General features: G+C 31.2%; 2 protein-coding genes across 4 annotated transcripts in view; one reads left to right on the top strand and one right to left on the bottom strand.

The window, feature by feature from the left end:
- Positions 1–62: 62 nt before the first annotated feature.
- On the top strand, positions 63–19,785 carry LOC114331160 (SPRY domain-containing protein 7). Its single transcript, XM_050659109.1, has 4 exons — positions 63–210; positions 266–436; positions 7,882–8,118; positions 10,398–19,785. Exons 1-4 carry the CDS (start codon positions 93–95, stop codon positions 10,493–10,495), a joined length of 624 nt encoding a protein of 207 aa, XP_050515066.1. The 5' UTR covers positions 63–92; the 3' UTR covers positions 10,496–19,785.
- LOC114331161 (heparan-sulfate 6-O-sulfotransferase 2) overlaps positions 19,730–27,177 on the bottom strand; it is a 63,917-nt gene continuing 56,469 nt past the window's right edge. For all 3 annotated transcript variants that reach the window (XR_007700284.1, XM_028280646.2, XM_028280647.2), the window contains one exon: positions 19,730–27,177. This exon is cut by the window's right edge. The gene's annotated coding sequence lies outside the window, so the exon portion shown is untranslated.

Genomic DNA, 27,177 nt, shown 5'->3' with positions numbered 1-27,177 from the left:
GTCAATGTCAATTATTGACACCTAAACGTCAGTGTAGAAAATAGAAGATATAGGTTAAGATCAATGAATTTTGTAAAGTAAAATAAATAAATATGTCATCCGTATCGGTATTTTGTTGTTTAAAAGGATGTTTAGATAATTTTACGTTCCATCCGACAGTGCCTCACGTACCAAGAGACAATCCAATTCAATTGGACACAGCTTTTATGGGTAATCAAAACAGCATTTTCTTTATAGGGCTCTTCTAATATTTGTTTACTTGTAGGATATGAAGTAGTTGTTGTAAAAGGTGGTTTGCGACTGTGTGGTTCGGGAGCAGTATTAGGAAATGCCCCTTTGGTTCAATCAAAATCATACTTCGAAGTTAAGGTTCAGCAAAACGGCACATGGGCTGTAGGTCTTGCCACTAGACAAACTGATGTCAGTTTGACACAAGGTATATAAATAAATAAAATATAAAACAATAGGTTTGTTCTAGCAAACAGTCAAATTAGTCAAAAACCGTCAGCAAACAGTTGGTCAGTGAGAAAACATAATACAGTCACCAGTGCTATCCCCTCTACTTGCGCTGGTCCACTATTCGCTGATGGTTTCAAACCGTTTGAAACTGATGCTAGAACAAACCTATTATCTGAAACAAATTGTTTTCACATACTATGCCCTGTTTTTAAACTAGGAGGAGTAAACTCAAAAGATAGATTCACAACCAATAATGTCACTATTAGAAAAATCACCAGATTCATCTTCCTTTTTGGTTGATCATGTAGACCTTCGACCGTAAACCATAAATATTATATTATACCAATATGTCGCTAAAGAGATCTAAAACAACTGTTTTTATATACATGCAGAGTAAAAATCTAACAATTAAAGGGAAAAAAAACAGAAAGCAGAAAACACAAAAAAATCGCTGATATAACTTAATTAACCTATGAATTGTAAATGCCAATAATGTCAAAATTTCACAAATGCCAATAATGTCAAAATTTCATAATTTTATGGAGTAAACTTGCCTGCGGTTGGACCAATTACAAACAAGCATTACAGTGCAGTAAATTTGAATTAGTCCTCCTAGTTTAAAAACGAGTTATTGGGACCGTGCAACTTCAGAAAAGCGACACCTGGTTTCTTCGCTCTGCACTTTTATTCGCACTTTTAATTATATTGGCCAATCATATGGTCCTGGTTACTGGATAATTGTCAAGGCCATAGTCAAAAAAAATAATAAGAAGAAAAAATAAGATTTAGGTTATGTTATTAAAACGTAAACAATTGTATGTAGTAAATAAAATTAGTTATTAAAATGCAGTACTGCAAGCAAAATACAATTAATTAAAGGGCCTAGCCGGGTAAGATGATGAAAAGTGCTCCCAACTTTCTGAAATTTTTAGACCCCTAGGTGCTCATGTGACCCACCTAGAGCCTAATTAGGGTTTTTATGTTATTATTTTTTATCTCAGCCGCATCGAGAACTAGCGAAAAACTTTAAATAAAAAAGTTAAGATTTAAAAAGTTCTGTCTGAAAATTTTTTTTTAATTTTTGGCGGGAAATTTAAATTTTAGAACGATTTTAAAATTTTAAATGTGTATAAAAAAATGAATAAGACATTCGTTTTCACGAAAAAAATATATAACATGTATTTTTACATTATGTTTCACCATGAATTTTTTCAAATTTTTAAAATTGGTGAAATGTACCTTTAAAAATAAAACGCATTTTTTCGGTTTTTTTTTCGTTTTTTGAAATAATTTTATACATGTTTTTCAAAAAAGGTAACACCGTTATTGGAGTAGGTAAAAATCTGAAAAATAATTGGGATTTGCTTAATAAAAATTTTTTGTAACGCCATCCATTTTCAAGATACAGGGCGTTAAGAAAACAAAATTTTACACATTTTTTACGATTTTGCCGAAACTACTGGCAACATTGTAATAAAACTTGGCGGGTTTTAAGAGGTAGTTATTGTGCATGTTTTGACATACAATTAAGGATTTGATATTCATCATTGGCGCGCTTAGGGGTAATGGTCTGAACTTTTCATAGAAAAAAAGATAGTACGCCACTGACATATTTCAAATTAACAAGCATTTTTTAATTCCTCGTTCAATTTGCGATAAAAAAAACTATCTTCTCATTTTTTCATACGAGGCGCCGTTTTGCTGCAAAAAATAAAATATCTTAACGCTTCCAAAGTATTCGAATTAGTTTTTATAATGGATGTACGAGTTTATGTAAGTAAAAACTACTAATACATAGTAGTATTTTATTTCATAGAAGTTTGAATACTTTGTAAGGGTTAAGATGTTTTATTTTTTGAATAAAAATGGCGTATCATATGAAAAAATAGGAAGATAGATTTTTTGTCACAAATTGAACGAGGAATTCAAAAACGATTGTTAATTTGAAATATGTCAGTGGCGTACTATCTTTTTTCTTTAAAAAGTTCAGACCATTACCCCTATGTGCACCAATGATAAATATAAAATTCTTAATTGTATGTCAAAAAATGCACAACAACTACCTCTTAAAACTCGCCAAATTCTATTGCAATGTTGCCAGTAGTTTCGGCAAAATCGTAAAAAATGTGTAAAATTTTGTTTTCTTCAACGCCCTGTATCTTGAAAATGGATGGCATTACAAAAAATTTTTATTAAGCAAACCCCATTTATTTTTTAGTTTTTTACCTACTCTAGTGACGGTGTTACCTTTTTTGAAAAATATGTATAAAATTGTATCAAAAAACGAAAAAAAAACCGAAAAAATGCGATTTTTATTTTTAAAGGTGCGTTTCACCAATTTTAAAAATTTGAAAAAATTCATGGTGAAATATGATGCAAAAATACACGTTATATATTTTTTTCGAGAAAACGAATGTCTTAGTTATTTTTTTATACTCATTTAAAATTTTAAAATCGTTCTAAAATTTAAATTTCCCGCCAAAAATTAAAAAAAAATTTTCGGACAGAACTTTTTAAAGCTTACAACTTTTGTATTTAAAGTTTTTCGCTAGTTCTCGATGTGGCTGAGATAAAAAATATAAACCTAAAAACCCTAATTAGGCTCTAGGTGGGTCACATGACCACCTAGGGGGCTAAAAATTTCAGAAAGTTAGTTTCACTATATATGCTATTGTTGACCTATATGGAATTCGAATCGACTTGGGGGCACTTTTCATCATCTTACCCGGCTAGGCCCTTTACCTTTATATAATAATTGCATATCATATCAATATTGTGGAGCAATATATAATTTTTCTTCTTAAATGACAATAGGTATGAAATGTACGTCAATTTGACAATTTCAGTTGACAATATGAATTATTTAAGAAAGTTGCAATATTTCTCTGCTATTCGTGCACGATCGTTTCACGTATCCCTTCCGAGTACTTGCACACCGCGAATAGCTCAGGGGAGTAATGTGTAGTGTGTGTGTTGAGTAAATGTCTTGTTAATTAGTAAAGTTGACTTCATTGTCTGTACAAAGAGACACTTATTGTATCCGAACATCTACGATCTCTCAGCTGAGCAAGGATAGAAATTATTTTCATTTATTAAATTTTTAATGAAGAAAACTTTCCTAACCAGCCAGGATTTGAACTCACAACCTTTGGGTCCAAAAGTAAGCTCTTTTACCACTGGGCCACGGAGAGGTTAAATATGTTTCCTTATAATGGCAATTTTCATAATATTCGCATTGATAACTACCATGGAGTTATAGAATGTAATTGTAGTATGTAAATAGTCTGGGCTGATTATCGGAGAATAGGCCATTTTTGGGAAAAGTTATTTACCAGCAATTTTATTTCTGGAATCGAATCTTATTATTGTATGTATTAATAATATAGGTATGCAAAGTCCGCAGATAGTGTGCTATTTTTTTTATAAACAAAGTGGCGCCCGAAAATCGTGTTTTTTTCAATTTTTTCTCCATAACTCCAAAGATTTTAACTTTACACCAAAAACATTCAAATAAAAATTCACCGCAATTAAATTCTGCATAGAGACGTGTTTTTTCCGATTTACTTTGACGAAAACTTTCCCCGGAAAAGCGGGTTTTTCCAGCAAAATCTCGAATTTTCAACTAAACTTTTAGATAAGTAATTGTTAATCAATAATTAAATAACTTGGTAATGTAAAAGCCCTTTTCGTATAGATTATAATTCCAGAAGCCGATGGAAATTGAATGAACAGTTTAGCAACAATTGAATTGTTAATTAAAAATTTACGGTCGCTATAATAACGACAATAATTATGATGCTTAAGGCTATGGGTACATAATTCGCAAATATTTTACGGCTATCCCTACCTTTTCTGTCTTTACATGGCAAATTATGTGTAATAAAATTCACACTGGTATGGATATGTACATATTACTAGAATGTCATTCTACATGACAATGTCATAACTTGCTTAAAGAGATTGCTTTTGAATGTTCTTGGATAACTGTTATTTTTTGTATAATTGCAAATTATTAATTCAGTTAATAAATGTGATTATTTCATTCATAGGAGATTCTGACCAATAGAAAGCTACAGACATGCAAATTAAGGTGATAATTTTTGATAATCTCCCGTCGTTAAGCATATTACGTCAGATGCCCTTCGTTGCTACGAAAAAATACATTCAGTGACATTAATGACAAATGTTTTAAAAATTATAAAAGTGATGACTTTCAACCGTCAAATACATATTTATAACAACTGTGCGTTTAATTTCACTAATTGGTACTTACATATATAAATTACAATAAAATTTTGGTTTTGAACAGTTTTATTCATGAAATAATCGCAACAAATTGCACTCGAACTCTAAAATTAATATAGAATTTTAGAGCTCTTGTGCAATTACTACTGATAATTTTTTCACTAGCTATGTATTCAGTGATTGTAATAATTTATATGTACCTACAACAAAAACTAATACTCATTCGAGAAAAGAGGAAAAGTGTTAAAGTGATTTTTTAATAATATATTGTTACTATGGAACGCCTACAATTTTGAACATCTTTAACAAAATACTTGGATCACAGAATATATCTTAATGTATTCTCTGCTTCTATCTTCCATAAATAATACACAATAAATAACTTTTTATAAAGTTCACCTCTTAAATCAAGTATTTATCAAATACACTATATATCAATATTATTTAATCAACAACTAAAAATTTTCCCGATTCATGTCAAATAATTATTTAAAATTGTCACTGATTGTCAGTGTCTGACTGACAATATTCTATTCAACTGAGTGCGTTGTATGACAAAGATAGATTTGGAAAATATTACCACGGACATTGTGTCATTTTTTTCGAATCCTGAAAAAACCAATAAATATTTCTGAAAAATCTAAACGCAGAATGAAAGACTAAATTATTACCGAGGGCCGAAAGTCCCTTAGAATAAATAAAAAGTTTCTTTTGAATGAGATATCTGAAATTAAAAATAACACTAAATTTTCTCTTAGTTTTTCACCCCTGTAACTTATTAAAATAGACATTATAGAAGTTCTCAGGGACTTTCGGCCCTCGCTAATAACGTAATCTTTCATTTTGCGTTTAAATTTTTTAAAAATACTTATTAGTTTTCTCAGGATTCGAAAAAAATGAATCCCCATTTGAATAGCATTGCAGCCGAAGAAACATACCGATCCTCATAAGAATAACTATGATTTTTTCATAAAAAGACATCATACCTATCTAATGTACCTTACATAATTGAAATTGGACTATTTAAGCTGCCTCGGGAATATTTTAAAATTATAAAGAATTTTTTGGCTTATAAACAAATAGAATATCTCGGGAAATATTAAACTAAATTAAATTGTAAAAACGGTATTCGAGAAAAAGCGGCAGGACGCTTCTTTTAAAAGAAAAAACGTTTAATTATGATGAGTAGTTCCTGAGATACAATTGGTCAAAGTTGACCGGAATTTACGGCAAAGATATAAATAATAGGATCATAATTTTTAAACCATCACCTTTTTATTTTTGTCCTCTTTCTCCACACCAATTTTCATATCCTTAAAATACTTATAACATATATTATTATAATAAAAACTATCGATAATACGTGTGAAAATTGCCAAAAATAGCAAAATTCCAATCAAAAATTAGGTTGGAGAAAATGTAACCCTCAAAGTTCAAAATCGGTATACGTTAAAAAAATGCAATTTCTCGGCTTTCCGTGGAGCAATTTCCTTCATTATTTTTTTCTTACCAAGTAACTCGAGTAGAGCCATCGAACTAACGCATTATTAAATGTCAAACTTGCTTTTGTTTTGTTATAATAAATTAATTTATTTATTATAACACAAAATTTTAATTTGTTTAAATAAAAATTGTTTAAATAATTATACAGCTTTCAAATGAGAATATTTATGTTTTTAACTTTAAAAGGTACACTTGTAGTAAGTTTATCTAAAAAAAAGCTTACAACTGGAAAGAATATGTAGTTTTCTGTTCTTATAAATAAATTAATCTATTATAACAAAACAAAAGCAAGTTTGACATTTAATAATGCGTGAGTTCGATGGCTCTACTCGAGTTATTATTGAATAAAAAAAGAATGAAGCAAATTGCTCCATGGGAAGCCGAGAAAATGCATTTTTTAACGTATACCGATTTTGAACTTTGAGGGTTACATTTTCTCCAACCTAATTTTTGATTGGAATTTTGCTATTTTTGGCAATTTTCACACGTATTATCGATAGTTGTTATTATAGTAATATATGTTATGAGCATTTTAAAGATATGAAAATTGATGGGGAGAAAGAGGACAAAAATAAAAAGGTGATGGTTTGAAAATTATGATCCTATTGTTTATATCTTTGCTGTAAATTCCGGTCAACTTTGACCGGTTGTATCTCAGGAACCACTCATCGTAATTAAACGTTTTTTCTTTTAGAAGAAGCGTCCTGCCGCTCTTTTTCGAATACCGTTTTCATAATTTAATTTAGTTTAATATTTCCCGAGATATTCTATTTGTTTATAAGCCAAAAAATTGTTTATAATTTTAAAATATTCCTGAGGCCGCTTAAATACTCCAATTTCAATTCTGTAAAGTAGATTAGATAGGTATAGTGTCGTTTTATGAAAAAATCATAGTTATTCTTATGCACCATAATTATTGTCGTTATTATAGCGACCGTAAATTTTTAATTAACAATTCAATTGTTGCTAAACTGTTCATTCAATTTCCATCGGCTTCTGGAATTGTAATCTATACGAAAAGGGCTTTTACATTACCAAGTTATTTGATTATTTATTAATAATTACTTATCTAAAATTTTAGTTGAAAATTAAAGATTTTGTTGGAAAATCCCGCTTTTTCCGGGGAAAGTTTTCTTCGAAGTGAATCGGGAAAAACACGTCTCTATGCAGAATTTAATTGCGGTGAATTTTTGTTTGGGTGTTTTTGGTGTAGAGTTAAAATCTTTGGAGTTATAGAGCAAAAATTGAAAAAAAACACGATTTTCGGGCGCCATTTTGTTTATAAAAAAAGTAGCACACTATCTGCGGACTTTGCATACCTATATTATTAATACATATAATAATAAGATTCGATTCCAGCAATAAAATTGCTGGTAAATAACTTTTCCTTGTATTTTGCTAATTAGCCCAGAGTCCCAGAGTAAAAGTAAAACTAGTTGTTTTGTATGCAATTGTTGAGATGTAGACATAGACGTCAGATAAGGAATGTTCTTTTCATCTTTTTTTTTTTTCATATAAACATTTATTCAGACATTACACCTAACTTATAATTGTGGTTTACTCCCAAAAGTCTAGGAAATAATATAAAAGTGCCACACGAAAGAAGCTTCAGACCCATATATTATTTCTCAGTTATTGTTTGCATAGTATTGAAAACATGATATATCTTTTTAGGTGGTCAAGATGAATTTTCTTGGGCTCTAGGTAGTGACCACATAATTCGCCATAAAAAACAAGAACTACATAAAATAAGCTTCCCTGGGTCTCCTGATGAAGGAATAAATCAGATCATAGAGGGTGATATAATAGGAGTGGCGTTTGACCATCTTCAGTTAAAATTTTTCATCAATGGAAAGGAAGTGGACTATGCAGTCAGTAATATTAAGGGAACTGTTTACCCAGCTTTGTATGGTAAGATTTTGAGATTTTATTTACAAAGATGTGAATAAAAATGTCTTTTGAGAAACCCAACATGTCCGAAGAAATCGATTTTCATTTTTTTGCATTTTTACCAACTTATACAGGGTGTCCAGAAACTCTACCGACAAACGAAGACAGGAGATTCTTCAGATAATTTTAAGATAATTTAACCCAATTCACTTAGTCCGAAAATGCTTCCTAAGGGAGCTAGAGCTCTTTGAAGATGGCGTCTTGTAATTAGTTTTCTTAAATACCTCCAGAACGCTTCTATTTAGAAAAACAAAAATTGGTACGCTTATTTATATACAAGATACAAATCTAATCCATCCATTGCAAATTTCTAGTACCTATCATAGGCGTCCGTTTTGGGTAGGGCAACGGTTATTTTATCGCATAACTTTTTTATCTTTAACTTTTATGCATTTCTGATACTGGATTATGAAATTTTGAAGTATTCTAGTACTAAAAGATACTCTTGTTTTAAATCGGTAGGACACACCGTTTTCTAGAAAAATCGATTTTAAAAATTTTTCGCTTTTTAAATAAAAAAAAATTCAAAAAAAAACTGTTTAGAAAGACGAAAACTGGTACATTTATTTATATTCCAGAGATAAATCGATTTCATTAATTGCGAATTTCTATTACTGGTCATAGGCGTCCGTTTTGGGTAGGTCAACAGTTATTTTATACCATAACTTTTTTGTCTTGAATTTTTGAGCATTTTTGACACTAGATTATTAAATTATGAGGTATTCGAGTACTAAAAGTTACTCTTACTTTATGTTGGTAAAATATTCGTTTTTTGTTGAAAACTTCTTTCAATTTTTCTTCAAATTCCAAAAACGAAAAACTTTCAAATCGATTTTTCTAGAAAACGGTGTGTCCTACCGACTTAAAACAAGAGTACCTTTTAGTACTAGAATACTTCACAATTTAATAATCCGGTGTCAAAAATGCATAAAAGTTAAGGACAAAAAAGTTATGCGATAAAATACCCGTTGCTCTACCCAAAGCGGACGCCTATGACCGGTACTAGAAATTTGCAATGGATGGAATCGATTCATCTCTGAAAAGTAAATATGCGTACCAATTTTCGTTTTTCTAAATAGAAGCGTTCTGGAGGTATTTAAGAAAAACTAATTTCATGGCGCCTTCTTCAAAGAGCTCTAGCTCCCTTAAGAAGCATTTTCGGACTAGGTGAATTGGGTTAAATTGTCTTAAAATTATCTGAGGAATCTCCTGTCTTCGTTTGTCGGTAGAGTTTCTGGACACCCTGTATGTAGATATAAACTCACATGTTTCAAGAGAAACCCGACCCTGTTTAACATTCTAAATGAACCTAGAGTGTTGAGAAATTTTTCTGAATCGAGAGAAACCCGGCAACCCCCAGATGTTTTTCATACTTATCCACAACTTTGCTTTTGTGGATATGTCGGGTCTCTCAAACGACTGATTCAAACATATATGTCAAAAATGCTTTGTTTTCCAAGAAACAGGGTGTTGAAATTTTTCTTACAAACTAATGATTTATTTATTGCTCTGAAATTGGTTGAGTTTTGACATACAATTAAGTATATGATAATGGCCTCATTTTTTGATATCTTTAACCCTCGTAAGGCGGTGCTTAGATTCTTACGTAAACGACGGTGCGGGGTGCATTTGCACCCCATCCGTATATCCATTGTTTTTCATATGTGAACGTCGGGGATATTGATTTGAAAGATAAATAGGACTTGCTTATTAAACTATGAAACATAATTTTACAAACAAAGTACTCATTTCTTCTTAAAAAAAAAAATTATTATCATTGCATCACACACATGAAATTTTTCACAGAGTGAGCAACACAAAGTTTTTATACACAATACAGTTATGTCGGGACTTTCTGTCTTTTTCTGTGACATAAGTAACACCGACCATGTTCTGTAGCACTGTTAGCTCCAGGTGTAACATCAGAAACGTCCAATTCAGGATATGAAATTTTCATCATATGCTACAGTCATTTTTCCAAAAAAAAACACTTAAACGCAAAGAGTTTTAAATGCTGTAATGGGTGGAGTGCGTTTAGAATTGAATTTAATGCGAATAAAAAAATGGACAATAATAAAAAAAATTATTAAAAAAGATAGGTGAGAAAAACGAGGTCTGGGGTGCAGCTGCACCCCGTACCGCCTTACGAAGGTTAAAACCAATAACATGATTTTTATTCTCATGTCCTATGATATTAGGAAAGTGTATTTTTTACTAATTAATTATTTTTTTCTTTGTAGTTGATGATGGAGCTATATTAGACATAATTTTGGACAACTTTAACCATCCACCTCCATCTGGGTTTGAAAAAATTATGTTAGAACAATCACTTCTTTAATATATACATTTTTTAGTTAAGATCTATACGTAAATATGAACAAATTTTATTTATTTTATAAAGATAGCTTTATTTTTTATATAAGTGTTTAAAGACCATTTTTGTAGTATTCTGAATACAAAAAGTATGTTATACTTTTTATTATTATGTCAATGACATCACAGTTACAAAATAGGTAGCATTGTCCAATGGTACATTCGTATTTCTATCTCATGATTTAATGTCAACTGTCTCTATTATACTGATACTTTGTATATTTTAGAAAGACTCTCTTATCTTATTAGATACAATTGAAGCCGGCTAAAGGTGCTATTTTTTGGCGGAAAAAATAAGGGGGCAAGAATTTGAAAATTATACTTGACTGAATATAAGAAAATTTTGAAAGATCTCGGTTATGTTAGCTTTATTTATGATTTTTTCATGGCATAATAAGGTTTGGGACTTGATCTATTAACTTTATCTTAAAAATCAAGCAAAACGATTGCTTTATGCCAAAACAATTACAAAACTTTTTACAAATTACAATGTCAAACTTATTATAATAGAGCCAGTTAAGAGGCTACAGTAGCGATCGATAGGTAGCAACAAACGCGGTCCAAGATTGCGGCTGTAATTTTGAATATTTTTTCGAGATATTTGGCACACGTATTCGTAATATAATAAAGAATGGCGGTACAGAGCCCAGTTTGAAAAATATATTAATATGTGGAAATTACTCTGTAATTAAATACAATATTAAAAAAACGAGCCTGTACCGCCATTAAGAAGAACAAAAAAATACTTTTTTCTTCAAATAAACTTTTTTATCCCATTCGTAGATTTTGTGTCATTTTGGACCTACTAAAATTTTTAATTTCTAACAAGAAATCGAACATATTTATTATACCTAATAACTAATTAGGCAGCAGAGAAATTGTCACTGTCATTTTGACAAACCTGCGTCAGATTTTCTCTTATCTCTTCTGTTATCTTTATCGATATCTGTTCAGTGCAGTAGTGTTTATTTATAGTTACTTTATTATATTTTTGTGTAATAGAACGAAGTTGTTGGCCTATTTGAAAAAATAGATTATTATTAATTGTGAGTTTTAGTTATTTGTAGGTAGGTAAGTATATTTTACATAAAAATATTTCGAATTCTAATGAGAGTATATAAAGTCTGAGTGCCTTTGGCACTCTATGAACTAAATAAAATAAGACGGCTCTTGTTTCGCTTCACAACGAAATGATTATTTATTATTATTATTTCGTGCAAATACCTATGTTAACATAAAATTTTCACCCATTTTGGTTTATTTTTATAAATATTTATTTACTAATAACAAAATTGCTTTCTATTACTTCCATTTAGCGCGCCTATGAGTATAATTGTCAAAATATTGATCTTAGATCATGTCAAAAATTACCACTGTTGCCAAAGTTTCGCAGACCTTACGAAAAAAGGTATGATACTATCTCCCGAAGTTATATTGATGATGCGCTACTGTATGCTCTTAACTTTAAATCATCAGATATTAATTTGTTTTGTTTCCTCAACAGCAAAACGACATTTTTCCTTTTATTTGTTATTTATGTATTCGTTATAGCTGAGTTTTTTATATTTATTCTAGCATTCACAAAAGCTTTTGACTAAAACTGAGGGTATTCCGAATGCCAGCAATTATTTTATTTTTTTATTACATTTATTTGTTCATTAAATAATGTAAAGAATCTTTTATGTAAGCTCAATTTTGAGAATCTTGACTGTATAATAGTTTATCTTAGTTTAAGGCCTTTAACCGATTAAATATGTATAGATGTACATTTTTAACATATTTGTATATAATAATAGATATTGTCTAAATATTTATATATCGAAAATAATAATGATCTTATATATTATACTGGGTGATCGCTATAAATTTTTGGTGGTATAATATAGAAAAATAACGGCAAATTCTACGCAATTTGCTATTATCCCTATGCGGGGTCTGCTTCGTCTTTCTCCAAGTGTTATCTTGGCTCATATCAATATTAACCGCAGAACAATGTCTTCACAAACGTGTCCTACCTAAACTGCTCCCACAAAGTTTTCTTTGGTCTTTCTCTCATACTGCCTACTACTTACTCCAGGAAAATTTAGCAATTATTTTATACTGATAACCATCTTAACATAGGCTTAATAATTTTGGCTTCAATTAGTACTAGCCCTGGACTTCAGGTAATATTTTATACCATTCTTAATTTTATCCTATATATTGGCAAATACAGTTTGTTCTACTGGTATTGGCCTATTTGGAAAAGCTGTAATAAATAAATCAATAGTTTCTTGTACAGAATGGTCCCTAAAGTATCACTTTATTATTTGTATTTTTTCTCAAATAAATTAGAGATCTTATTTTAAACAGTGTTAAATTTGATCGGGTATATCGCTCGGTATAACGCTTCATTGTGGGCGTTGATGTAGGATGTGGAAGGGTGACTAGGGGGAAATATGATTTTGATCTGTCTTTTAAGTGGAAATAAAATGATAGTATCTCTAATTTAGTAATATTATTTTTTTATTTATTAAGCTTAACTGCTCAACAGAACTTGTAAGCCTAGGGCTAAAACGTTCACATTTTTGATTACATTTTATTTTAGTCTTATAAATTTTATTTAATTACACTTGTCTCTTTATACACTCCTTCACCACCTCCCTCCATCTCAATATGTCCAATGCTAGTTGTTTCCATATCTCAATGTTACTTTTCTTCAGGTCTTCGTACACACTATCCTTCCATCTTTTTTCTTGGTCTGCCTTTCCTTCTCTTTTGTATTGGCCTTCGGGAGAGTATCATTTTTGGCATTCTTTTACTTCCCATTCTTTCGATATGCCCCAAATATCGTATTCTCTGTGCTTTGATCGTTGTCGTTATCGTTGGCTCTACAGTACTTCCAATTCTTTATTGGTTCTTTTCCACTGACCTTCTATTTTCACACCTCCATATATTGCTCTTTGCATTTTTCTCTCCCATCTTTCTAAAAAGTATGTTTGTGACTTTTTCAACACCCATGTTTCGCATGCGTATGTTACTGTAGGTCTGATAACAGTCTTATAAATTCTGATTTTTGTTTTTCTTGATTGATTAATTTAGTAATAAGAAATACATTAGACTCTAATGTATTTGGTAATACTAACTATAACTTTTTTCCGTATCTGAACAACTTATGGATCGCACAAGTAATGGAAAGGACCCCGCAGAAACTTTATGGGAAATGGCTCTCTGTCAAATGCTCTGAAACTTTTTGTTCTGGTAGTCCTTGATGTGTAAATCAAATCAAAAGACTCAATGGGCGCATAGCTCCAAAAAATCATGGTTTTAAGATATAAGCCTCCGAAGTTATAGGTACAGTAAGGACGTTTGAGTTGGAATAAATTCATTTTCTTGAGAATGGGTGACTCTGGAGATAAATTACAAATCACGTGTGCCACAAATGGCGCAATCCATGATTTTTTTAAATAAGAATAATGGTCGTGTGATAGCTCATTTAAAAGGTTATTCAATTATCTATTCAATAATATAAACATTAACATAATTATTTATACAGGGTGCCCAAAAAATTTTTTTGGATTAAATTAATTGAGACAAAAAGAAGAATGTATATAATTTATTTAATTCGAAATACTTTTTACTGTTGTCCGAAACCAGAAAAAATGTTTATTTGATAAATAAATATTGTTTTTCGCTTAAATTCAATATTAAAGCTACCACCCACCTGTCTCTTAGCAGTTTGAACATTTAATTTAAGCGAAAGGGGTCGTGTGATAGCTTATTTGAAAAGTTATTTAATTCTCTATTCACTAATATAAACACTAACATAATTATTTGTACAGGGTGCCCAAATTTTTCTTTTTAATTAAATTGAGACAAAAGGAAGAATGTATATAATTTATTTAATTCGAAATACATTTTACTGCTGTCAGAAAACAGAAAACATGTTAATTTGAAAAATAAACATTGCTTTTCGCTTAAATTAAATGTTCAAACTGCTAAGAGGCAGGTGGGTGGCAGCTTTAATATTGAATTTAAGCGAAAAATAATATTAATTTATCGAATAAACATTTTTTCCTGTTTTCGAACAACAGTAAAATGTATTTCGAATTAAATAAATTATATACATTCTTCTTTTTGTCTCAATTAATTTAATAAAAAAAATTTTTTGGGCACCCTGTATAAATAATTATGTTAATGTTTATATTATTGAATAGAGAATTGAATAATCTTTCAAATGAGCTATCACACGACCCCTATTCTTATTTAAAAAAATCATCGATTGCACCATCACGCCCAGATGGATGACATCACTAGTATGAGATATATGTCAAAAAATTATAGTTTAAAAATAAAAATCGACCTGATTTGTAATTTATCGCCAGAGTCGCCCATTCTCGAGAAAATGAATTTATTCAAAGTCAAACGTCCTCACTGTACCTACAACTACAGAAGCTTATAGCTTAACACCATGATTTTTTGGAGCTATGCGCCCATTGAGTCTTTTGTTCTACACATCAAGGACTGCCAGAACCCAAAGTTTCAGAGCATTTGACAGAGAGCCATTTCCCATAAGGTTTCTGCGGGGTCCTTTGTGAAGCTTGTCATAATTGTGGCCATTTTTGAATGTTCCGAATTTGTGACTATATTTGTCACATAATCCATTGTAAAAATTAATTTATATTTAAATCTATAAATTATGGCTACAATAATTATTTGTACAAAGTGTGTTAATAAGTATCCTAAATATAGTTGAATCAAAATTAAACTTATTAAAGTAAAAATAGCTTAAACAAAAGCAAATCTAAATAAATACTCCATATAATCTTTAGTAAATAAATAATTTCACCTCTTTACTGTGAAAGAGTGCTCTTTCTTCCATTGTATATTTGTTTGTGGTTGCTAGGACCTTACCTTAAAATTTTCAAGTGTGCCGTAAATCATCTTCATCATTCAGAACATTAATAAGATTCATAATATTCAGGATGCTTATTCGTTCCGTGCATTACTGACCCTAGCGTCGTCACCTGACATTTTTGGCGATAATTTTGAAGTTAAGCATACGATAAATTAAAAAAAATTTAAATCAAACATAAAATCCTTCCTCCCTATAACATTTGCTACCTTTTGTCATTAAATAATAAAACCGTATATGACTATTTAACAGAATTTATTTCAAAAAGTAACCTTAACTTGTGAGAGCACAGTTAAACTAGTAACCTTTGTTTTACCCCATTTGTTTAAAACCTTCTTTCCGTGACCCAGTCTAGTTTGTGTATTAATTTAATGTCTTGATGGGTCCCTAGACGAGAAGCGAGTAACCATGTGTATTCCTTACTGATAATCAAATAGGTATTGTGATAATTACTTTCTTTTCTTTGCTTTAGGAAGAACTTAAAAAGTTGTGACTGGCTGAATGGCAAAAGCCTATGCCAAAAAAAGTATACGATAAATACATATTGTGAAGTTGCAAATTATTAATAATAAGATTTTAAACTATATTTTTCCAATTTATGTATAAAATGGATGTAGTATTAAGAACCGAGTTCCTAAAAATTCATCACAATATATCTTTTCAGCCCCAAACGGAACAAAAAGGGAAAAATCTATTCTAGTTTTTAAACCAGGAGGAGTAGTTCAAATTTACCGCGCTTTAATGGTTGTTTGTAATTGGTCCAACCGCAGGCAAGTTTACTCCACTAAATTATGGAATTTTAACACTATTGACTTTTAAATTTCTTAGGTTAATTAATTCTATCGGCCATTTTTTGTGATTTCTGAGTTATTTCTTTAATATTTTTTCGAACTTTTAAATCGAATTTGCAAATTTGTATTAGTCTTATAAGTTGTCCGATACTGATTACTGGATTACCGTCGACATGATCAACAAAAAGAAAAGATAAATCTGGGGATCTTTATAGTGACATTATTTGGTGTGAATCTGTTTTTTGAGTTTATTCCTCCTAGTTTAAATTTTTTCTCTAATCTATTTGTCATTACTGGAGATCTATACAGGTGTCCCCGAAAATATTGCGTTCCTTAAATGAAGAGCAAAAAAGTCTTATTACATTTTTGTCTAAATTCAACCGTTTGGCCAAAAAACCAAAATACATTTTGGTATGCAAATTGAAATACATATGGCAACTATGTATACAAAAATCTAAAGATAGACAGTCACAATTCAAAAATTTACAGTTTTAGCTGGTAGTAAAGTAATAATAATAAATCATGTAAATATCGAGGGAAACCTCATTTTCGACATGGGCCTTTAGTATTTACATTAAACCCTGTCTTCCTCCTCAACAAACAAACAAATTCTTGTTTTGTTTGATTTTCAAACATGGGGTGGTATGGTTTTAAATCAACATTTCAAGCACATTTTTGTGATTTTTTTTTAACTACAGTACGTTTATTACACATTAAAACAAGAAATAATTATTTTGCAGGTGACCTACATATCTGGCGTCAACAACCTAAAAATCGCACCTCAAATAGTAAATAAACAAAGAGTTCCATTATGTTAAAAGTCACAAACAGTTCTTGTACAGTGATGCCAGATTATTTAATTTTATGAAAATAACAGTTCACTTATATGGAAAACAATTTTTTAATATCGGAGAGGACCACAAAAAAATCAAGTGGTGGATGCTAAAAGATGAGAAAGAGGTCATTTAGGGAAAGAATAGTAGAGAAAATATGTTGGAACATGAAAGGAAGCCCTACTACAATTTGGAGAAAAATGGCCAGTAGTATTAGAGATACTGCTATTGAAATACTGGGGAAAACATCAGGAAAAAAGTTTGAGAATAAAGAGACTTGGTGGTGGTCAAACGAAGTTTAAGGAAAAATAAAAGAGAAGGGAAAATTATATAAAAAGTGGCAAGAAACCAGATCCAATACAGATCTTCAAAACTATATGGTCGCGAAAGTAGCAGTAGCAAAAGCTAAAGCAGAAGCGTATTCAAACCTATACGATCAACTTGATACCAGGGAAGGCGAAACGAAGATATATAAATAGCCAAACAGAAAGCAAAAGATTTTTAATCACAGATCCGAGATGAAAATAATAAAATACTAGTTCACGAAAAGGATGTCAAAAAGAGATGGAGAAAGTACTTTGACAGCTTATTAAATGAAGAATTTGACAGACAGCCTGTGGAGTCAACGGAGACAGTAGCAGCAATGGTCACCAAAATAACAAACGTGGAAGTGGCTCAAGCGCTTCAAAAAAGTAAATAAAGGAAAAGCGGTAGGACCAGATGATATTCCTGGGAAGTATGGAAAGCATTGGGAGAGACAGGAACAAGGTGGCTAGCAGGTTTATTTAATAGAATTATGGAAGTTGGACAAATGCCAGACGAATGGAGAAGCAGTATACTAGTACCTGTCTACAAAAACAAGGGAGATATACAGCAGTGTACAAACTACAGGGCTATAAAACTGCTTAGGCTACGGCTCCACGGGCGAGAAATTGACGCTAGCAGTAGCCGTAAAACGAACTTAAGGTTCCGCGGAACGGAATAGGAATAGCCGAACTGCACCGACTACAGGACTTGTGCGTAGTCGGTTCAGTTCGGCTATTCCTATTCCGTTCCGCGGAACCTTAAGTTCGTTTTACGGCTACTGCTAGCGTCAATTTCTCGCCCGTGGAGCCGTAGCCTTAGCCACACCATGAAAATATGGGAGAGAGTAATTGATAGACGGATACGTGAAGAGACCGACATATCCGAGAATCAATTTGGCTTTATGCAGGGCAGATCAACAACAGACGCAATTTTCATTATAAGGCAGTTGATGGAAAAATACAGGAGTAAAGAAACAAACGCTCATATGGTATTCATTGATCTTGAGAAAGCATATGATAGAGTTCCTCGAGAGATTCTGTGGTGGGCACTCAATAAGAAAGGAGTCCCTGGTGCATATGTAAAGATTGTGAGGGATATGTATGAGGGAGTAACGACTAGTGTTAGGACAGGTGTGGGAGAGACTGATAAATTTCATGTGAAAGTAGGATTGCACCAAGGCTCGGTGCTTAGTCCGTATTTTATTCTTATTAGTTTTGGACCAGATAACAGCGAAACTACAGGGTAACATTCCATGGTGCTTAATGTATGCTGATGATGTGTTAGTAGGAAATAGTAAAAGAGACTTAGAACAAAAACTGGAACAGTGGACACGAGCTCTGGAGGAAAAAGGTTTAAAATTTAAGAGTATTTGGAATGTTCATTTAAAGATGGAGTTACTACAAATAAAATGGTATCTTTGGATGGTGAACTGATTGTAAAAAGCAATAGTTTTAAGTACCTGGGATCGGTAATACAGAGTAATGGAGAAATAGATGGAGATGCATGCAGTAGAATTAGGGCTGGATGGATGAAGTGGAAGGAAGCGAGTGGTGTGTTGTGTGACAGAAAAGTTCCAATGAAGCTGAAAGGAAAATTCTATAAAACAGCCATGTACGGAACTGAATGTTGGGCAGTGAAAAAGAAAGAAGAACAACGAATGCATGTGGCCGAAATGAGAATGCTTAGATGGATGAGTGGAGTGACAAGAAAGGATAAAATTAAAAATGAGTATATTGTGTGGCACCAATTGATGCCAAATGAGAGAGCATAGGTTGAGATGGTTTGGTCATGTTCAACGTCGAGACAATCATCCAATACGAAGAGTAGCTGAGGTGCAGATTCCTGGAAGGAGTAGGAGAGGAAGACCAAAGAAGACGTGGGGGGAGACGATTAGGCAGGACATGTTGATAAAGGGGATTAATATTGATATGACTCGGTATAGAATTCTGTGGAGAAATGCAATTAGGGAAGCCGACCCCGCATAGGGATAAGGCAAAGAGAATGATGATGATTATATGGAGAACAATGTATTTTTTTTTTGGAAACGGTTAACTTTAGAAAAAAATGTTATAGGACTTTTTTGTTCTACATTGTGTATTATATCCATACCTTAAAGGAACGCACTATTTTCAGGGACACCCTGTATAAATTACGCTTACTTTTTTGGCTGTTATTAGCATAATTAAATACTTACGCAACATTTATTTACCCTTTTTGATAATGACACTGATATTACAAAAAATCGCCAAAATTGTCATATTTCGCCGCTACGGACGCTGGCATCGTTGCGTGTATCCCCACCATGGTCACGAACGGAGCGAATAGCTCTATGTCAGGAATTTTGGCTTTGAGGATTTCAATAATAAAACAAAAACTTTGTAAAAACTATTATATTTCTTCATGCAAAATAAATACACATGTATATACCTGATGAAGCATTTTTCTACAATATATATCACTCTTTTAAAAACGAAAACAATAAATGCTGTGATAGTGACAATGTTTGCATTACTATTAAACTAGATATTTCGAAGAAAGGGAATCAGTCTCAGGAAAATTAAATGGACATACCTTGAGAATTTTTTCAAACATTAATACTATAAAAAAACTGCAGTGAGTTTTATGTTTTATTAAAAAACAGGCCATTTATAAATGACGTATATGAATCAACTTACAGTAACAAAACGATGTTGATAATAATTATTATTAGTAACAAGTATAAAGTTTTTTTTCTTAGTAAACCACCGATTTGGAAACAATATTAAATATGTAAAAACGTACCTCGGCGCTGATATAAACTCAAATTATAATCTACTCTGCTCCAAAATACAAATCAAATTAAAGAAATTAACTAAGCCTAGTAAGATATATCTCGACCCCTTTAGAAACCCTCAAACACGGGAACACATATCACGCAGATAAATAGAAAAATACACAAAATAACGAATATACCAAACATAAATAGAACCATCAACGAATATTGGTACAACATAGAAAAATCGATTTTAGACGAAGTAAGAGTCTTTGAAAACACCTATAATGAGTACCTACTGGCAAAAAATGAGTGGATGACACATAGAAATATTAACAAATACTGTGATATCGACAAACTCGTAAAAAGAAAAATTAAGCAAGCCAAAGAATCTTGGCTCGAAAACTCATATCAAGAAATAAAAGACCTCTAAAAAAACACGACAGTTTCAACCTCCACAAGAAACTTAAATATACCCCCGTAAAACTGAAAAATACTCACGTATTAAAAAACGTTGACGGAAAAAAATATACTAGAGTTATTACGCATATGAATCCTAAAATTGTATATTGCCGTTCTAAAACAGTTTTAATTTAATCTCTCTAATGTTCGATTACAAATTCTTTTCGATAAAATCGGCATAACCGCGCTAAAAATTCTCATAAGGACTGCATTGCCTATGTTCCCTATACTGTAAAGTCAAGGTGGGACGGACTTTAGCATAATAGGCTTAGGATTATTATATATTACAAACAGGAAAACAGAAAAAACTATTATGGGATAACTGGAACTAAGTTTAAAGCGAAATGACAGAGGAACATAGCATATTAATAGAAATAAAAATAATTTTTTATTCTGTTCTTTCTCTACTGATTTATCGTTTTTTCACTTTACCAATTATAAACGTAAAATGCTTAAGATATGTTATTATTTTAATTCTAAACACGGTAAAAATGCAATTATCTAACAAGTGTGTACATATATAAATCTATTTTGGGTATTAGCGAATCAAATATTAGATTGTCTCTTACTCTAAGTTTTGTTTTTATTATCAACCCTGTATCAAATAATGTTTGATAATCGGGATTCGGCAATAATTTCCTATCCAAATGCATTTTATGTACATTTCGTAAAAATGTAAATAATATAGTACCCAGTGCTCACACGAGATGCCACTGACACATAATACACAAAATTATTCTGTGTTTGGATATAATGTCGGTACAGTACCTAATTTGGCAACAGCGAAAGGTAAATAAGATTTTGACTAACAAGCTATAGAATCGATAACAAAGTTGTGAACAAGTATTGAACTCTTGTATCCACTTATGGAATCTGTTGATCTTACAAAAAATAATTTAGAACTAGTTACCAAAACCTTTACGCATAAAATTTACCATTAAACAGCTGCCCCATTATGTAATATATTGAATATCACGAAATATATGCTAGAAAAAATAAATTAGGTACTATATAAGCGACTGACAATATTTTCTGTGATGTATTTATATTATACAGGGTGTAACAAAAAGACAGGTCATAAATTAAATCACATATTCTGAGATGAAAAATAGTTTGATTGAATAACTTACCTTAGTACAAATGTGCACATAAAAAAAGTTACAGCCCTTTGAACTTACAAAATGAACACGTGGCATTCTTATGACAGGAACATCTAAAAAAAAAATTACAGTGAAATTTGTGCACCCCATAACAATTTTTGGGGGGTTTTGTTCCCTTAAACCCCGTAAATGTTTGTGTACGTTCCAATTAAATTATTATTGTGGTACCATTAATCAAACAAAATGTTTTTAAAACTTTTTGCCTAAAAAAGTATTTTTTCGATAAGCCAGCTTTTTCGAGATGTGGCTTCTTTTTTAATATGTTTCAAAATATACCTAAAAAATGTAAATTATAAATAAATTTTCATATTACAACCAGATTCTCTATAATCTTACTTAACCATTTACAAATATGTGGTGGATTTAAAAAATGTTTCTCGATAAAAACTGGCTTATCGAAAAAGTACTAAGAGACAAACAAGTTTTAAAAGCATTGTGTTTAACTAATGGTACCACAATTTGGGATAGTAAAGTTTGGGGGAGTTTAAGGGAACAAAACCCTCGTACATTTTTTATGAGGTGCACAAATTTCACTTTTATTTTTTAAGATGTTCCTGCCATAAGAATGTCACGTGTTCATTTTCAATAAAAAATCTAATAGTTTTCGATATATTGGAAAAACCAGATTTTCATTTTGTAACTTCAAAGGGTCGTAACTTTTTTATGTGCACATTTGTACTATGGTAAGTTAGGTTCAATAGAACTATTTTTGGTCGCAGAATATGTGATTTAATTTATGACCTGCCTTTTTGTTAGACCCTGTATAATCAGTTATTTAACATATTATTTGCCATAAAAGTTATTTATAAGAAATATTTTTTCTTGTCGCACATCAAAAACATATATACATATGTAACATATTGTTTGTCTCCCATTTTTAGTTTATTTTATTCTGTATAATCTAAATTTTAAAGTGGGAACTATCTATAATGTTTGCGTTATTTTAGTCACATTTATCAGTAAGTATTGCTACTCTGAACGGAGAATTATGTTTATATTAAATGTCTTCGGAATAAAGCTAAGGTAAGTCTATGGTAAATGGTATTTGTGATTGTATTGATATTTTGAGTGTTATCTCTATATAATTATTAAAGTAGAAAGTAATTCATTTCAATGTCACACCGTCTTTTTTTAAGAGGTTAATAAGCTCTACCTTAGAATATTTAAGTTAAGCTTTAAAGCTTATTGTTTAAGATTTAAAGTTTATTTTATATTCTAAGGGCTCTACTGTTACCTTCTTCTAAAGCAAAATATAAGAAAAGTAAATCCGGTTGGATTTATTTTAAGAGGGAGGGCCAGAAAATGAAATTGAAAGGGTTGTTTCATTATCCAACAGTAAAAAACACTACGTGTCGTAATAAAATCTATGGCAAACGTATTTTAGACCAGAAAAAGGGGAAAAATATTATTGATCCATTTAATGCTCAAAGGTACTACGCGACATTTTTAACTTCACTGAACGTGTAATAATCATAGAAATATTAACCCGTGAAGGACTCATTTATTTTACTACTTGAAACTGGTATACTGATTTACAATATCTTCACTAAATTAAAAGAGTTATTGGGTTGACAGCGCTTTTAGAACTTGGGCCTAGCTGAGGAAGCCATGCAAACTGTAGAAATTTGAACACAATAGATGAAAAGAGAGACGGAGGAACGGCGTTGGACACACAAACAGAGAGATAGAGCACTTATTTTAAATAAGTATTTCTAGACGTATGTCTTCGTATGAGAAAGGTATTATGTTGGTTGTACCAACATATACAACATGATTTATTTAACATCAAGTAGTGGATATTAACCTATAAAAAATGACGGAATGACATCGCACAAATTATGGTGCAATATTTCTCATATATTTGACGGTAGAGCAGTAACTGACAAATTGTTTTTTTTTTGTGTATGTATTGCTATTTAAAGTTTTTATTTAGTTTGGAACATTAAAATTGTATACTAAACTTACTGGTAGGTTTTGTTCGTTCGTTGTTTCTATTACACTACTTTATTGCATTTCTATAGTAAAATAAATGGTTATGTAGCTAATGTGTACTTCCAGCTAGATAATAAGTGGCATATGACTTGGAGATTTTGAAAAAAGCTTTTATTTTTCACTACGGTTGGGGTTTTTGACGGACGAATATACAGTAACCGCCACGTTAGTAGACACACGGGTACATTGAGCTAATACAGTCCTGGATCTTTCACTTGTTGTACTGTTTACTTTTATGGCTCGTGACGTCTAGAACGTCAGAAAATGTATGGAAATCAATATAAACATAGAAAGTTGACAGTTTATAGAACAGGTGTATTTGAAGTTTATAGTTGTCATGCTGTTAAAGTTGTAAAAGCTATAAAGTATTGTAATATTATTGGTGTTTGAATAAACTTATTTTAAAGCAGAGTAACAACACTATTAATAATTAATGTATTTTTTGTATGGAAAAACAATTATTTTGAATAGTTTCATAAGAGTCACACGACATGACAGACATGAAAGTCACAGGTGAGAACGGACCGGATTTGCCCAAGCCCAGCAATTAGGTACCCGTGTGTCTACTAGCGTGGCGCTTATTGTACAACGATGCTACATGTGATTTAAGAAAGGATACAAATATTCCAAAGTGTAAAAGGTGATATTTATTTTTCGAATAAGCTAATCTGAAAATTACTATATATTATTTCCTCTCAAGTCCATTGCACGTCGTCAATTTACATCCAACCGCTTAAAATTTCGTTAACTAAAGGAAATAATCCGAAATCTATACGGGAATTCATATATGTGAACATATTACTACAAAGGAAAAAAATAATCGTATGTGTGTGTGAGAGAGAGATGGCTTGGAAGCAGGTCCGTTAGCCACAAGTTTTTATTTGTTTTTACCGTGATCTATTAGTTTTGTCATATTTGTACCTGTTTCATTTAAATGACAATATGTTTGTTCTAGCAAACAGTCAAACTAGTCAGAAACCGTCATCAACCAGTTGGTCAGTGAGAGAACATAATACAGTCACCAGTGCTGCGATCCCCTCTACTCGCGCTGGTCCACTATTCGCTGATGGTTTCAAACCGTTTGAAACTGATGCTAGAACAAACCTATTATTTATTTCTTTCAAAGAGTTAATCAGTAATTTTAATTATTTTTATTTCATGGAAACTTATAAAATACATTTGGGCTTGTTGTAGACTGTAATATAATTGGATGGGATTCTGCAGAAAAGAACCAAACCACAAATATGTATTTTTCCTATTAATAGTCTCATAGGTTGTAAAATACTCCGTAGATAATTGTGCAGAAAAGAACCAAGCCACATACGATATATACCGTCCTCTATGAGCGAAAGAACCAACCAAAATTATCGTTGCAGCATGACAGCGTTCTGCAGAAGAGATCCATGTGGGTTGGTTCCTTTATGCAAATTGACTTAAGTTATTTTGTAAAAGGGAACCAAGCCACAAAAGTGGATTTTTTTTAAAACAACTCTTTTCTTGAATTCATGGGACTTCCAGATTTTGAAATCGAACAAATTATTAAATCCCAGTAATTTCATATTAACATTTTTTAGATTATACGCCTTATTATGTAACTCAATAATGGAAAATAAATGTTTGTTAACTTTGAATTCACTCGAGTTGTTTTACACAAGGGAACCAAGCCACAAAAGTGCTGTACGAAAATGACATCAAATTGAAGACGTACGATGGATTTACGAGGATATAACCAATAGTTTAAGTGTAACTTACATTTCACAAGAGACATCTGCTGGAAAGTATCGTTAACATTAATTAAAATTAATCGTGAGCAACAACACTTCATTCAATACGCCAATTAGATAATTAAGTAGTTAAAATAATAATAAAATTGTGATAAAAATGTATACATAAATAGCATTAATCACATAATTATGCTTAGTACAAAAAAGTAAAAAAAAAATACTAAATATTATTACATTACTGTAATTAATAGTTTTCAAGCTGCCACTATAGAGTTAGTGCTAAAACGTTATCTAAATCATCAAAAACTATTTTATGACTTGATATTGTAATTATTTTAAAACAATATAAGAACATAGCATCAATCTTGGTTTCTAAGTGTACGTTCATAACGGAGACCATCGCAATCATATCCTGACCTAAATGCATAAATGCGAGAATTCACGAACATGAAGAGTACGATGCTATGATCTAGGCTAGGATACGATGCTATGATCTAGGCTAGGATACGATGCTAGGATCTAGGCGAGGATACGATGCGATGGTCTCCGTTATGAACGTACACTAACAGTTAGGAAATGACATTTGACGCCAATCTTGAGGTTAATATAAATAAATTAAACAAAATTTAAAAACACAACCAAAGTACATCATATATTTAAGGAACAGAGGATGAAATGTATTTAACAGAAATAGGAAAAAGTTAAAGGTTGACACTTCTGGATGAACTGCCAAATACCCAGGAAGAAAGAGATAGAAAATATAAAAAGAGACAGCAATTAATAAAATTATTCGGGCCGCGCCAGGTAAAATTAAAGTTTTTGTTTAAAAATGAAGAATCTATTGAAATAATGGAGACTCTTATTGTTTTAGTAGTTTGAGCACTTGTTAATCATTAAATAATTCAAATCCAGTTTTTTAGTACAGCAAGACACATGGAGTAAATTAACAACATTATATACAGGGTGGGGCATTAGTGGGACAAAATCCAATTACTCGTTTGCCGTAAGAGATACGAAGAAAAAATGATTTAGATAGAAGTTGGGACACAGACAGAACCATAATTTAAAAATATTTTCAAATATACAGGGCCATCCGTATTGACAGAGTGACACAAACTTTTTTTAAATGGAACATGGAACACCCTGTATATTTTTACATTTTTAGATTCACCTCGATGTCTTCTTTCATAAAATATTGGGTTTTCGTAATATTATATGAGGTAGTTTAAAAGATAATTACGTTTTTTTGTTAATGTAGCAACATTCACACCCTGTAGAATTGTAGTAATTTAACATCAAAATTTCTATTTATGTGCAAACAAATTTTAATATAATCTACTATTGTTAAACAGTATTACTATAGCGAAATGTTTAATTTTAGTATACAGGGTTGGTCGAAACTTGGAATGAGTATTTTCTGAGTTTTCTTAAATGGAACACCCTGTATTTTAGTATTGTAATGGAATGATATTGTAGGGTACTTTTTTATTTCTTAAGCATTCCCTATACCTAAGTGCTTTAATTTGTGAGTTATTCGTGATTCTTTAAGCCAAACATTAATTGCAACAAAAATTACGTGAAATTTTATTAGGTGGCCATGAAAATATTAAATCTAAAATATTTTTCCAAAAAAAAATACATATTAATCTAGACTGATCCTTTATCAATATTGGTTATGATATCAAAATACCTACGTAGTTAAGCTTGCTGGTGCGTAAAATATTATAAAAAAC

This window comes from Diabrotica virgifera, chromosome 1, assembly GCF_917563875.1.
Source record: "Diabrotica virgifera virgifera chromosome 1, PGI_DIABVI_V3a".
Lineage (NCBI taxonomy): Eukaryota > Metazoa > Arthropoda > Insecta > Coleoptera > Chrysomelidae > Diabrotica > Diabrotica virgifera.
The sequence above is the reverse complement of the archived record's forward strand: the minus strand, read 5'-3'. Positions and strand labels throughout refer to the sequence as shown.

What these genes read in the sequence shown, in the direction of transcription:
- LOC114331160 (XM_050659109.1), top strand. Translation starts at nt 93, where the DNA reads ATGTCATCCGTATCGGTATTTTGTTGTTTAAAAGGATGTTTAGATAAT. An exon ending in ATTGGACACAGCTTTTATGG is followed by an intron (nt 211 to 265) that starts GTAATCAAAACA and finishes GTTTACTTGTAG; the next exon opens with GATATGAAGTAGTTGTTGTA. An exon ending in TGTTTACCCAGCTTTGTATG is followed by an intron (nt 8,119 to 10,397) that starts GTAAGATTTTGA and finishes TTTTCTTTGTAG; the next exon opens with TTGATGATGGAGCTATATTA.